This window comes from Sebastes fasciatus, chromosome 1 (genome assembly GCF_043250625.1).
Source record: "Sebastes fasciatus isolate fSebFas1 chromosome 1, fSebFas1.pri, whole genome shotgun sequence".
In the NCBI taxonomy this organism is placed as follows: domain Eukaryota; kingdom Metazoa; phylum Chordata; class Actinopteri; order Perciformes; family Sebastidae; genus Sebastes; species Sebastes fasciatus.
In genome coordinates, this window is record NC_133795.1 from 30,193,106 (window position 1) to 30,206,535 (window position 13,430).

Sequence of the window (13,430 nt, forward strand, 5' to 3'; positions counted from 1 at the left end):
CTCTCCTTGTAGCTCTGTTTTGGTCTCCACCACCTCCTGATAAAAATATCTGGCTCCTTAAAACAGCTAAATGCTGCACAAGCTAGTTGTCTGCTGGAGAGGTAGCGAACAGTGTTTTTTTTAGAGCTTTTTTTAAGAGCAGCGAGAGTGAAAAAGTAAAGTTGCGGGAAAACAAACACAACAAGACAAAACAATGAGCTGGAAGACACTAAAAGTCTTCGTAAAGCTGAGTGGACCTGTAGAGTCGGGTAATTCTCGCTTTATCACTAAAGGTTACCCCTTTTAAATTACAAATAATTATAGTTAAATAGTATGACTGTCAAAGTTAACGCGATAATAACACGTTAACGCAAATTAGTTTTAACGCCACTAATTTCATTAATGCATTAACGCAACATGCAATTTTTAGGCTGTAGCGGGCCCAGTTTTCAATCCAATGGTACCAACCATGTCATACTAGCTTGTCGTGAAGGAGGATAAATAACGTTCCAAACTTACGCTAAATTTTGGCGAGGAAAGCTAGAGAGATGATCACATGCAGTTTGGGGCAAGTCAAAGTCAAGTCAGCACACTGACACACTGACAGCTGTTGTTGCCTGTTGGGCTGCAGTTTGACATGTTTTGATTTGAGCATATTTTTTATGCTAAATGTAGTACCTGTGAGGGTTTCTGGACAATATTTGACATTATTTTGTGTTTTTAATTGATTTCCCATAATAAATATATACATACATTTGCATAAAGCAAGCATATTTGTCTACTCTAATGTTAATAAGAGTATCAAATACTTGACAAATCTTTCTGTAAGGTGCATTTTGAACAGATAAAAAATGTGCGATTAATCATGATTAATTAAGGACAATTATGCGATTATGTGATAATTGTGAAGAAAGATTTTAATCGATTGACAGCCTGAGAAAATATTGATTAGTGCAGCATTACATAAATCGAAAAAATATATACATAAATATATTATAAAAAACATTGATTGCAGCTGCTTTAAGTATGCAACAAAGAAAGACATCAAGTCTTTATACACCGGGGGGGGGGGCGTTTTTTTCGTGTGATTAATCACACCTTAATTTTTTTTTCTCAAACTGTTGTATTTGTAATGAATACTTTCACACAGAACACGAATATTATGCAGCGAAAAGCGACGTATTTTTTTTCCCCAAACAAGGTCGATTTCCTGAGCTTTCGCATCTTTTGTAAAGGCCTTTAGTGTCTGAATGTGGTGGAGGTTTGGTTGGGGGCGGGCCCAGCTTACTGTATCCATTCTTACAGGGCAAATCTCATTAAAGCCACTCTTCCTCTTAGCTACATCGCCAGTGGGAAACAGATTTGGATATTGCACTCTGCCTCTTTTTTTAAACACCCGGCCTGCAATCTGTTAGGGGGAACAATGGAGTAGACTGATGAGGGAGGGGGAGCATGTATTGACTTTTTCTAGCTCCTCTTTCGTCTTAATGCATCTCATTTCCCCCCCATCCTCTTTTGTTGAACACCTTTCCTTCCCCATCAACCTTCATCAATCTCTCTATCCTTGCTGGGTGAAAAATGGCACCCATTACTTTTGTCATGTGGTATACAGAAATAGCATTCTTTCCACTGACAAACGTTAGGTAAAACAACCTATGGTGACTCACAAGACTGCAGGATGAAAAGGCACCGCAGCATAAATCACTCCCAAATATTGGACGCATTTTATACAGTAAATGGAAGTTAAAAGTTGGGGAAATGGCTGCACATCACAAATAAGCACATGGGTGTAGACAGATTTGTTATCTTCCTTATACTCTGAAATATGTATCCCACAGGCCGCCTCTGGAGATAACAGTGTGTTTAGTATTTAGCCAGTTAAATGAGGTTTAGAAAAAAAGTTATTACAACGTTCTGTTTTATTTTTTAACCTCTTTAATTACTTTTAAGGCAACTGTTAGAATCCCCGAGCGGTCAAGGAGGAAATGAGGATCAGTCCACAACTGGATGGCATTTCAGCATAGAAGCATTTATTTTCCTTTTCACACCCGTCACACATGTTGCCTCCACCGTAGTATTCCCCCAAATGGACCCAAACTCATGGTTTTTATACTCCCCTCAATTGGCCCTCACCATTTCCCAAACACAACACCACACCAATATACAAAAATATCCACATTTATGTACATAAAGCCATTTCCCACATATAAATCCTCTTAATAAATACATACACACCTAACTATCTTCAATAAATATCCATAAACATTACCCTTTCACAAATACACACAAAACAGTCCCGCCGAACTCCCCTCTACCCACTTCCCACTGGTTTCGCCCTCCTGGAACTATTTATAGGGCGCGAGTCCCCCGGGATCTCTTTCACCCGCGCACCTTGGGAAACGGAAACCGGCAGAAGTAAATTTGGCATGTTATTGACTGTTTTAATTAATTAATACCTCCGTGTGTTCATTAAGTGTATTCAATAATCCATATGTCTAGTAATTATAGTTAAACATACTATATTACTATAGTAACGGCGAGCCGTCGTTAAAGCAACATTTGTTTTATTCAGTAGAAAATAGTTAAATTTCACATCTTAAAATGACTTTGAAAGTTAAAACTGTGGTTTACGCACAAGCGGCTCAGTGAGGCTGTACTTAAGCCACTAGTGGAAAGTAACTAAGTACATTTACTCATGTTCTATATTTAAGTACAATTCTGAGGTACTTTTACTTTACTTGTGTATTTCCATTTTATGCTACTTTATACTTTTACTCCGCTACATCTCACAGGGAAATATTGTACTTTTTACTTCACTACATTTATTTTACAGCTGTAGTTACTAGTTACTTTACAAACAAAACATGTGATCAACTTATTAAATATGATGCATTGTTATATATTAAAAGGCCCACATCCCCGGGAGAGCCCCTGAAGTCCCTCATTTTTTTGATCTTGTAGCAAATGATAACTTATTATCTTGTGTATATAAGATTTTAAAAAATTCATAATCTTTCAGGACCTTGAAGTTTCCATAATGAAATACTCTGAAGGGGTCATTTGGCATATTAAAGACTTTTGCTTTTGCTACTTTAAGGAAATTTTGCTGGTAATACGCTAGTACTTTTACTCAAGTAGAATTTTGAAGGCAGGACTTTTCCTTGTAACAGGGTATTTTTAAGGTCAGCATGCTAACATGCGGACACTAAGCAGATATGTTTACAATATTCACCACCTTAGTTTAGCGTGTAAGCTTGCTAACATTTTCTAAAAAGCACTAAACACAGTACAAGTACAGCTGCGGCTGACGGGAATGTCAGTTTTGCAGGTATTTAATCATAAATCAAAGTACTGAACAAATTAAAATATTGACCTGATCTAGACGCAAATTCAGGATATCAAAGAAAGTGGGATTCATCCTCTGGGGACAATGAATGTCAGAATTTCACAGCAATTCATCCAATAGTTCTGTGATATATTTCAGTCAGTCTAGACTCTATACCGCTTTGCTTCGTCCACTTAAGCATGATAAATGGTGAGAACACAACAGGTACCTGAAGTTAGAAATGGTAACGACCTGTGCATTTTGCACAGCGTGGCATTTTGGCGTTAATTACATTAGGTTGCAAAGTGCTGTTAAGGAACCTGAACGGTCTGCAAGCGCTGCATCACTGACTAATCAATTGCCGCCATCGTGCCAGGTACAAAGGTCTTGACCCGAGGGACATGTTGGACGCCGCTACTTCTCTCCTCTTAACACTGAACAAGATGCTCTGAAAAAAGCAGCGGTGTTTAATGGCCACTGGGGGGTGATTTAAAGTTTTAGAGTGATGCTATCCATAAACCAAACAGTGGCTTGTCATTTTAGAAACAATATAACATGAAACTATTCAACACAATGGCATCACTCTGGGTGTGAGGTCTAAATATGAAGCCATTATAGGAGCAGGCTGCACCGCTGCTGCAACTCCAGGAGGAACTGTTCGGAAAATGTCGGTCTGTGTCTGTTGTGTCAGTAAAAAATTTGATTTTAAAAGTACCTGCAGTTTTGTTGTTGTATAACAAAACACTTTAGGACACTGAGTACTCAATGAACCTCAGTGGAAACACACAGTGTCCTCGACTGATGTGATTATGAGGATTAGGACGGTCTGTCTCTCCCTCGCTGACCCTCTCATTCATCCGATGGGAGGGAGGGTGAGGGACAGAGCTGAGGGGATTGGCAACAGGTTTGTCTGCGCTGGCCAACATACCGCAGCAAACAACAAATCTTTCTAGAAATCTACATGACTTTAATTCACATGGATACAATAGTCAAACTTTAGCTTTAGTGTAGTTTTTCTATGGTTTAGTTTTTATTTGGAGAATTTATTTGCTTCTTTGTTTTTGAAGAATAATAAAGATGATTAAGACCATGATTCAACACGCGAAGAAACATCCTGGGGTAGGTTGTATCATATTTATGTATCTATTGAGCTCTGTGGTTATTTCTATGACTATCAAGCTCTTTTTGTCACATGTTGATGTATACACACGGCTTAAAAAAACAAACAAAAGTTACATTGTTTATTTTTTGTGTATGGCTTTTCTGGGATGTTGGGTATTGTTTTTTCCCAAATTGTATACATTTAGGTCATCAGCTTTTAATTCACTGAATGGTAGGGAAGACTTACACATCTATCTTTGAAAATAAATATACTCTACATATATATATATATATATATATATATATATACTACATTTCTATAAAGTGTGAAGTATATGTGTGATATGAGTATATATGGACACACAAAGCTTAAAAAAAATGGAGAGATGGAGCTGAAAGCTCGAACAGCTACTGTATGTGGACCTTTGAGCTTAGATTCTTTTATTACATCACATTAAAACAATTAGAATTACTCATCTGATCACACAAATCATTAAAACCAAGTACAGTACTGTGGCTGCACATGATTACATTGTATCATTGGCATGTTAATTTGCTTCATAGCTATCGAAATAAAATGAAGAAAGACAGAAAAAGAAAGACACATAAGCTGTCTGTGCTTGTTTTTTCTGCTGTTGCCTCAGAGCTATGCTGAGGGTGACCCAAATTCGTGGATTGACGGGGTTGGTTTGGCAGTGCACCAGAAAAGTAATAAGGGCAGCAACAGTATCGAACCCCAGCGAGTATAAAACACTTCCTATATCGGTCAGGCTCAATGGTAAAACGGGAAACTCGCACTTGTGTGGCACGATATGAAGATATCAGCACTAGGGAGTGGACAGCTCCCAACACACACACACACACACACACACACACGCACACGCTCACACATACACACACACACACACACACACACACACACACACACGTCTTGATTATTTGCTTTGTGTGTGTGTGTGTGTGTGTGTGAGAGAGAGAGAGAGCGATCAAAGCTGACCTGCTTCTGTGTGTTTGTGTGTGCGTGGCTGTTTGTGTTTACTTCAATGATCGAAGCTGAGCGTCTGCAGTCAGCGTTGTGTGTGTATGTTTGCATGCTTGTGTGTGCATGTGTGTGTGTGCAGTGAAAACTCGATGTGCACGATGAACTTCTTTTCCAGGGTTAACTTGAGGAAGTTGAGAAATTCTCAGTGAACCAACTTGTAGAATAGTTATATAATATAAAAGCCAGGCTGGGTGAGCACCAGGGCTGTAATGCTATTTGTTTAAGTATCGGAGTGCACTTATGACGTGGAGTGTATCGGAGTGCACATGCACGGTTAAGTTGTGGCTCATTTCAAAGGTTACGTAACCACTGTTCCAACTGACCACATGGTCAAATGCTGGACGGACTCTATGAATAGTTTCATCATTTTGAGAATATTACGCTGCAGTCTGAGCCGTTCAAAGGCTACCGGCAGCTACAGGCGACTTTTAAGGTGGAATGTTTTCTTGCATGTTACTCAATGCATGAGTTGACTTCGTGAATAAATCAACACACCTTAAAAGTCAATAGGACAACTTCGATCATTGCATTTGTTTTTATTGGCTCTCTTGCATGACATACATTTTAGTGCTGAATTTCACCGGATTATGCGAACTGCGTAAAAAACGCGAGGCGCTCAGCAACACAACAACAGCGCGAAAAATACTTCACCCTCATTGAGAAAAATTACAAAATCACAAGCCGCCCCAGGCTGCTAAAACGTGCTCCGTCTGATCAGAGTCTAAGTCATTATTTCATGAAAATAATTTTGATGGTTGGACAAAACCAGTAATTTGAAGATCACACTTTGGGTTCTGGAAAATTGTGATATTTTACTGTTTTCTGACATTTAATAGACAATTGATAAAATGATTAATTGAGAAAATGATCTGCAGATTAGTTGGCAATAGGAATACTGTCAGTTGCATCCCTATTAAGAATCTTTACAATCCTTACACTAGGGGTGTAAGTAAATATCGAAAATAGAGTATAGCGATATTATGTTTTATGATACTGTAGTGATTCTCAAAAACGTTGCATTGATTTTTAATTTAATTAATAATTTACATGCAAAGACAGTCAATATTTTATTTCATTGGCAAATAAATGTGCCCTCTCAGTGTATGTGTGCTCTCAAAGTACAAAGTGCTATGATGTTGGATGCAAATGTAGATCCCACTGTTCTGATTGCATAAAAAAAGTAAACTTTTTTTACTCAGATTTTAATCATATGGTGGTGTGTTATTTATACTATGACAGTTTTCCTAAAATTAGATTTAGAAACAAAAAAATGGCAGTATTGCCTTGCTTACAGTATCGCAATATATCGCAATATATTGAATCATAACCCCTGTATCGTGATCGCCCAGATTCTAGCCACTACACAGCCCTAACTGACACTCGGGAGACTGATCACTTGGGTATAAGTCTGAAGCAGGAAGTCCATACTCTGAGTCGGAGTTGTTAAATAGTTGTGTGCCGAGTGGTTCCAGTATGTAGCCAAGGGATAGATATTTTCCTCATCCGCAGCTTTAAGGAAGTGAATGTCAAATTGTTATCATTCTCCTAATCAACAACAAGGCAAGTGCCAACGCAATCAGACAGAAGACAGATGTCTAGATGCAGCTGAGAAGAGACATCCTTCAGTTCAACCTGATCAAACTGTCATCTCTCTACAGCTTGACTAGATCTGTGTGGGCTGAGAACAGCTGTTCGACAGTGGTGTGACTTACCCCCCCCCCCCCCCCCCCCTCTCCTCTCTGTGTCTCATACATAGAGTATCACACAGCAAAGTAGACAGGAAATGTATGGCAGTGTAGTGTTGATGAATAGATGCTGCGTGGCGAGGATTGACACGGCTAAGCTTTAGGTGTTTAAGATGACATATCACATTATTCCCCTGTCCCCCTAATGTGCTTTTCTATTTTAATTCCTGTCATCATCACCGCTCGGCACATCAAATAACTGTGTGTGCGGGTGTGCGCACACTCGTGCCTCAGACCGTGTGTGTGTGTGCTCATTTATCCGCATATGTGTGTGTGTGTGTGTGTGTGTGAGTATATGCATATGTCTCGCTCTCATTTCGTGTGTGTGTGTGTGTGTGTGTGATGCTGTCGCTCAGGCTGACAGGTATAGTGTTGAGGAGGAGAGGCTGGCACACACACAGAGGTGCAGCAGCTCTCTCTTCCACCTCGTCCTTGCCCGTTCAACCCAGGCTGACAGTGAGCTGCCTCACACATGGCCCGGGCCTCATGCATATGGAGGAGGGCAAGGAGAGGGAAAAACAGGAATAACAACTACCCGTGTATGTGTGTGTATATACAGTATGTGTGTATTTCACACAGGTGCATGTTCGCGGTGCATGTCACAGCCAACCACTTGATAGGATGTGTTTGTTTACCCTCGTGTGTCTCTGTAGTCTGGGACTAATGCCATCCTCCTCTCCTCTCTTCAGTTAATCCCTCAATTTGTCTTCCTGACTCTGGGCGTCTGCGGGGCCACCTTCTACCTGATCCGCTTGGCAAGAGGACCTCATGTTACGTAAGATGGTTGTCTGTCTAATCTTGGAGTAGTAATCTTCTACCTTCCTTTAAATACTTAGAGAATGTTACTTTCCATTATTGTCAGCTTAATCCAAACCTCGGATGCATAAAGCTGGGTATCATTTGAGAACTTTTAATCCTGCCAACAGAGTCGGGTCCCGATAGCCAGCCCCCCCTTTTCTGGGTCCATGCTGGAAATAAAGCCAGATTCGCTGAGCTTGGAGGCAATAAAATCTCACTTGGCCTTATTAGAAAAGAGCAATGCACAAAACATTCAGGTAGCAGGATTCTCAGGCCATTAAACAGGCGTTATCGGTCGCTATAAATACAAAAGATGTGAGTTATTAGGGGCCTAATACGCTTACTACGTTGCGAAAGTGAAAGCAAAACTTAAAACCAAAGCGTAAAACTGAATGAAACGTTACGATTTGAACACTAACAAAACAGCTTCTTTAGGTTTAGGCAACAAAACTCCTTAGTTAAGTTTAAGTTTAAAGAAAAACATTGTGTTATGGCTTAAAAAAAACATGTTTCAAAAGTGAAAGTGAAAGACAACTACGCGTTGTTGGTTTCACACGGGATGCGGACCCTGGATTCCTGGGTGAAAGCCTTGTCCCCGACTTCCACTCCATATAGGCCCTGTTCACACCTGATATTAACATGCGTCCTCAGTGATCCGATCACAAGTGGACAGCTCTAAGTACAGGTGTGAACACACTCAAGACGCATTAAGGACGCATTGAGATCGGATCTTTCAGACCACATTCAGAGGTGGTCTGGGCCACAGATGACCACATTCTTTTAGCTTCTTTTACCTTGGATCACAAGTGGCCACTGAAGACGCATGTGGAGACGCATTTTAATGCCAGGTGGGAACAGACGTACTTAAGGCTGTCCACTTGTGATCGGATCACTGAGGACGCATGTTAATACCAGGTCTGAACAGGGCCATAGAGTTTCACCCTATCTATAGTACAGCGCCTGACTTCTGGTTCTGCTCCAGTCCTAGTTACTATTGTAACTATGGTTGCTAGAGGCCGCTGTTCTCTTATTTTATACCTTCTTTCGGTGATCGACCATGTGAATAGATGATAAAACCTAACATTGGGTGTAGCAGAGTCCTACTGACCCACATCTGTGGAGATTATTACCATCGATAATGCCTATTTAGTGGCCTGATAACAGTCTAATCGGCATGTCTTTCACTGGAAGAAATGACAAGTGTCACTGACAGCAGATAATCAGTTGTATCTTATTAAAGCTGCAATAGGCAACCATTTTTTGGCATGATTGGGCAAAAATTCCATAATAACCTTTCAGCATATTGTGATTTAAGTGTTCTGAGAGATAACTAGACTTCTGCACCTCCTCATGGCTCTGTTTTCAGGCTTTAAAAAAACTAGCCCATGACGGGAGACTTTGGCCAATCACAGGTCATTTCAGAGAGAGAGCGTTCCTATTGGCTGTGCTCCGGCTGGTGGGCGGTGCTTGGTATTTCCTCAAATGATCTCAACATGGCTGCCGGGTCACAAACTTTCTCATTTTACAGCTAAACAGTACACTACAAGATGATTCTGGAAACATTTGTTACCTAAGACTTTTGAAAACATTATATTTATTGAACATGACATTTTACAGTTAAAACTAGGGCTGACCCGAACGCTTTGAAGCTTCAACCATTGCCATGGTAATCGATCTCCAAATCACTATTCAAATGCTTAGTTTTTTGTTTTTTTTATATAAGTATGTAATAATGAAGTGTAAATAGCCCACAACATTATTAATTTTTTCATATTCTACATTAATTATTAGTTATCCTCAGATGGATATTGCCGTTTGTTGTGTGTAGAGGTGCGTGCGTGTACGGTAGTGTGGTAAACGGCACTGTATCGGCGGAGATGGAGACAGATCGACATTAGCCTGCTGCACCACGCCACGGAGCTTCGAATACCTTCAAATATTTCTCACCAAAGCTTCAAAGCCCAAAAAAATATATTCGGGACAGCCCTAGTTAAAACAATTTCTGTACTGCATTTTTCTTTCTTACTTATTGGCCAAAATATCTGATGAATATAATTTCAGCCGCCTGATTTAAAGGTTGGGCAAATGTTGAAAGTGAAACAATTAGATAAGGGATTTGAAATATATTTGGATTTAATAAGCGGATATTTGATTCAGATTTGATGAAATGCAATCAAACCCGAATTCTACTGCCATCCACATGAGAGCACTGAATTTGATACTAGTATCAAAACATACATTGAATTAATGTTTATAACAAGCGAAGCTGGCTGTATTCAACTGTCTAATCTCAGAATCTGCACTGAACTCAGTGACTCTGTTCGTGTCCTATTTTGGGCCACACACAACCACTTGTTCTGAGGGTCAGCCATAAAGCCTGACCTCATCACCAGCTGATGATGAGTGCTGTGGTCTGTGGCTGCCTCTCTCTCTCAGATGACTGTCTAGTGTTTGTGGTAATGGAGAGAGAGAGGGAGAGACATGCCCGCTCTGCCATCAGTCTCTCGGTCTCTTTGTTTGTGCTTTGGTGGCGCGACGTGCTGCCAGAGGGGGACGAGGAGGACGAGGGATGGACAGTCACAGTGGAGCGCTGTGAAATCCAGACTTTGGTTAATGACGAGAGGAGCACTGCCAAGTCACTGGGCTGAGTTCACCTCATCTCATAATCACCTCTCTCTATTTCCAACTTGTGTCTCCATCCAACATCTATGTGTTTATCTCCTTTTGTCTCGGTCCTTCTGTTCCCTCCCATTTGTTAACATCTCGGTCTGTTTCTCTTCTCCAAGTCTTCCTTTTCTGTGCATCTGCTCTTTATTAGGGCTGGGACGATACAACTATCTCCCGATTTGATACTATCACGATACTTGGGTGCCGATTTGATGTGTATTGTGATTTTAAAGTATTGCGATTCGATATTACGATTTTCTTCCGTTCTCTTTATACATCCATGGTCAGCTCCATCGGGGCCGTTTGAATGCATTTAACATAAATGTCAGTATATGGGTGCTCTACAGTTGTAGCGTCGGCCTATTTTGACCATTTTGAGAGTGATGGCTGGCTTGACCGCACGTTACCGCAACACGATAACGTTTCCTGTCCATGACAGAGTTAGCATGCAGCTTTAGCCATGTGTAGCTCTGCTTTTCCTGGCAATGTGTGAAACCTAAAATGTTTCCATACTTTATTGTATGTGTAGTGTTTACCGCTTTTTAAAATGTGAGGGTGCAGGTCGTATCCATGCGGACCCTCCGCCGTCTTCTACTTTATCGTTTCAGCTCGCTGCGGTTTGTTTTGGTTGACGGATACGGAACAGATATGACATCACAGGACTCTGACTACAACATTAAAAGCGGTAACTTCCTTCTACCTCCGCATAGACTCAAATGAAGCAAATAAAGCGATTCTGGCATTAAAAAATATATTTCAAAATCGTAAAAAAAAAAAAAAAAAATTGAAATCAGGAGGTGAATACATGTTTTTCCCACCCCCTACTCTTTATGTTGCGCTTTGCCTCCATCATGAATGCCTTGCTCATCCTCATGTCCTGTCTTTTCTCTTCATTCTTCCTCTCTTTATTCTGCATGCCCTGAATCTTTCCATATTTGCAGCCTATGGGACAAGAAGAACAACCCTGAGCCGTGGAGCACGCTCGACCCAACCTACCAGTACAAGGTAGCTACTGCACGCCCCTCACACACACACACACACACACAGTACGACCACATGCTTGCTCACACCAATCATGTCTGCCAGAAAACTACAAGATTGGCATTGTTTCCCTTGAGTCACTGTAAATCTCACATTCGTCATCAACAGCCTAAAAACCTACCGAAATAGATCTGGATCAACCAATGCTGGCAAAATAATCAGATCAATATGGCTGCTTCATGCCTTTCTTCACATTTGTTCAAACAAAAAAGGAAAACAAAGTGTCTTTCAAAAACAAATTAAAGGCAGATGGAAGCGGGAGCTTTAAGTGGTCGGTAATAATTTGCCTTACCTTTTTGAACAAGGCCAGAACCTCAGACAAACTAATGAAAATATTATTAACGCTGACCCAAAATAGAGCAGAAAAACAACCAACTGACAAGTCCCAGAAGAGGAGATCTGGCTGATGTGTTTTTCAGAGAAAAGAGCGTTTTCTGAGCGTTTCAAGGCTGCGCTGCTTGACAGTGGAATGAAAGTCGCTGCAGACAAAAGGTCAGGACACGGCATGTTTAATTCTCGATAGCGAGGCAAAGGTCTCGCATCGAAATTCCACTGAAGTCCAAACAATGATCATAATGAGGAGGGGGGAGTGGGAGAGAGGGGGAGGGAGGACAGAGGAGGCGAGGGTTTTAATGGCAGACCAATCAAGAAAAATACACGGGGAGAAAATGATCACTGCTAGACGCAAAAATGTGTTTTTCATGGTTGGACGGTTGTGATGTATGCATAACACATGCATGCACTCACACAATATATATATGTATTATCTATGGCATAAGCAAACTGTTAATTCCAAGACATATACAAGACAATATTTGAAAAAATAAATGAGCTGGAAAGCATCATAAGCATGTTTGGGTGAGTCTATATTTGCACTTGAGGGGAAACAATGTTCACCCCTGCCTCCTTTTTTCCCCCTCCCCATGCATTCTCCTTAAGACAGCACTGATGAATTTAATTTAAGCAAAACAGATTTAAATGTATTCCTCCTGCCTTACACAGTTTGTGGCCGTCAACACAGACTACAAGAACCTGAAGAAAGAGGGCCCTGACTTCTAAAGGTCCTCCGGGCAACTCCAGGGTCGCCAAGTTTGGCAGGACCTCCTGCTGTCGCCTCGGTGATGTGAAGCATCTTCTTGAACATTCCCTCAGTTTCACCTCACGCTTCCACGACAACAGCTCTGAGTTAACACTGTAACCCTGTGACCAAAAACTATTAAAGATTACAAGATGAGACAGAAGGCTGGGTTCTTCTGTGCATGATTCGTGTGGGTGTATGCTATTATTTAGATGCTGCGAATTCATCAGGAAATATTTTAATTTGGGTGGATATTGGAGATGAAAATGAATGTTGAATTTTTCAGACTACAGTAATAATAATGATAATATATTTGAATATCTGTGTTGATATTTTCTGTTAGTTCTCTTTCCATGTGAAACCCTCAACTGAGAGGTCAAAAGTCAGGGTCTGATGCAGAAAAGCAAGTTTATAATGATCAGTGAATCACACTGTTTTTCTCTAAAGCTGCACTGATCCAATTTTTTATTTGGTAATGGTTTAAAAAACAGAGTAAAAAAACAGTTTGGTTGAGATCCTGGATGGACTGCACACTGTATAACCTACAGCTGGAATTGGGAGGTGAGTTGACTTTCTAAAACAATGCTAACTTCAAGTCGAGTAAAGCTATTTATTTACAGGTATGTCTCCCTTGGGTGACACACAAGCGATGTC

At 40.6% G+C, this 13,430-nt stretch overlaps 1 protein-coding gene across 1 annotated transcript; it reads left to right on the plus strand.

Annotated features, from left to right (window-relative positions):
• The first annotated feature begins 4,160 nt into the window (after positions 1-4,160).
• Positions 4,161-12,939, plus strand: LOC141771809 (cytochrome c oxidase subunit NDUFA4). Its single transcript, XM_074642406.1, has 4 exons — positions 4,161-4,423; positions 7,882-7,967; positions 11,599-11,662; positions 12,701-12,939. Exons 1-4 carry the CDS (start codon positions 4,382-4,384, stop codon positions 12,755-12,757), a joined length of 249 nt encoding a protein of 82 aa, XP_074498507.1. The 5' UTR covers positions 4,161-4,381; the 3' UTR covers positions 12,758-12,939.
• The last annotated feature ends 491 nt before the right edge of the window (positions 12,940-13,430 follow it).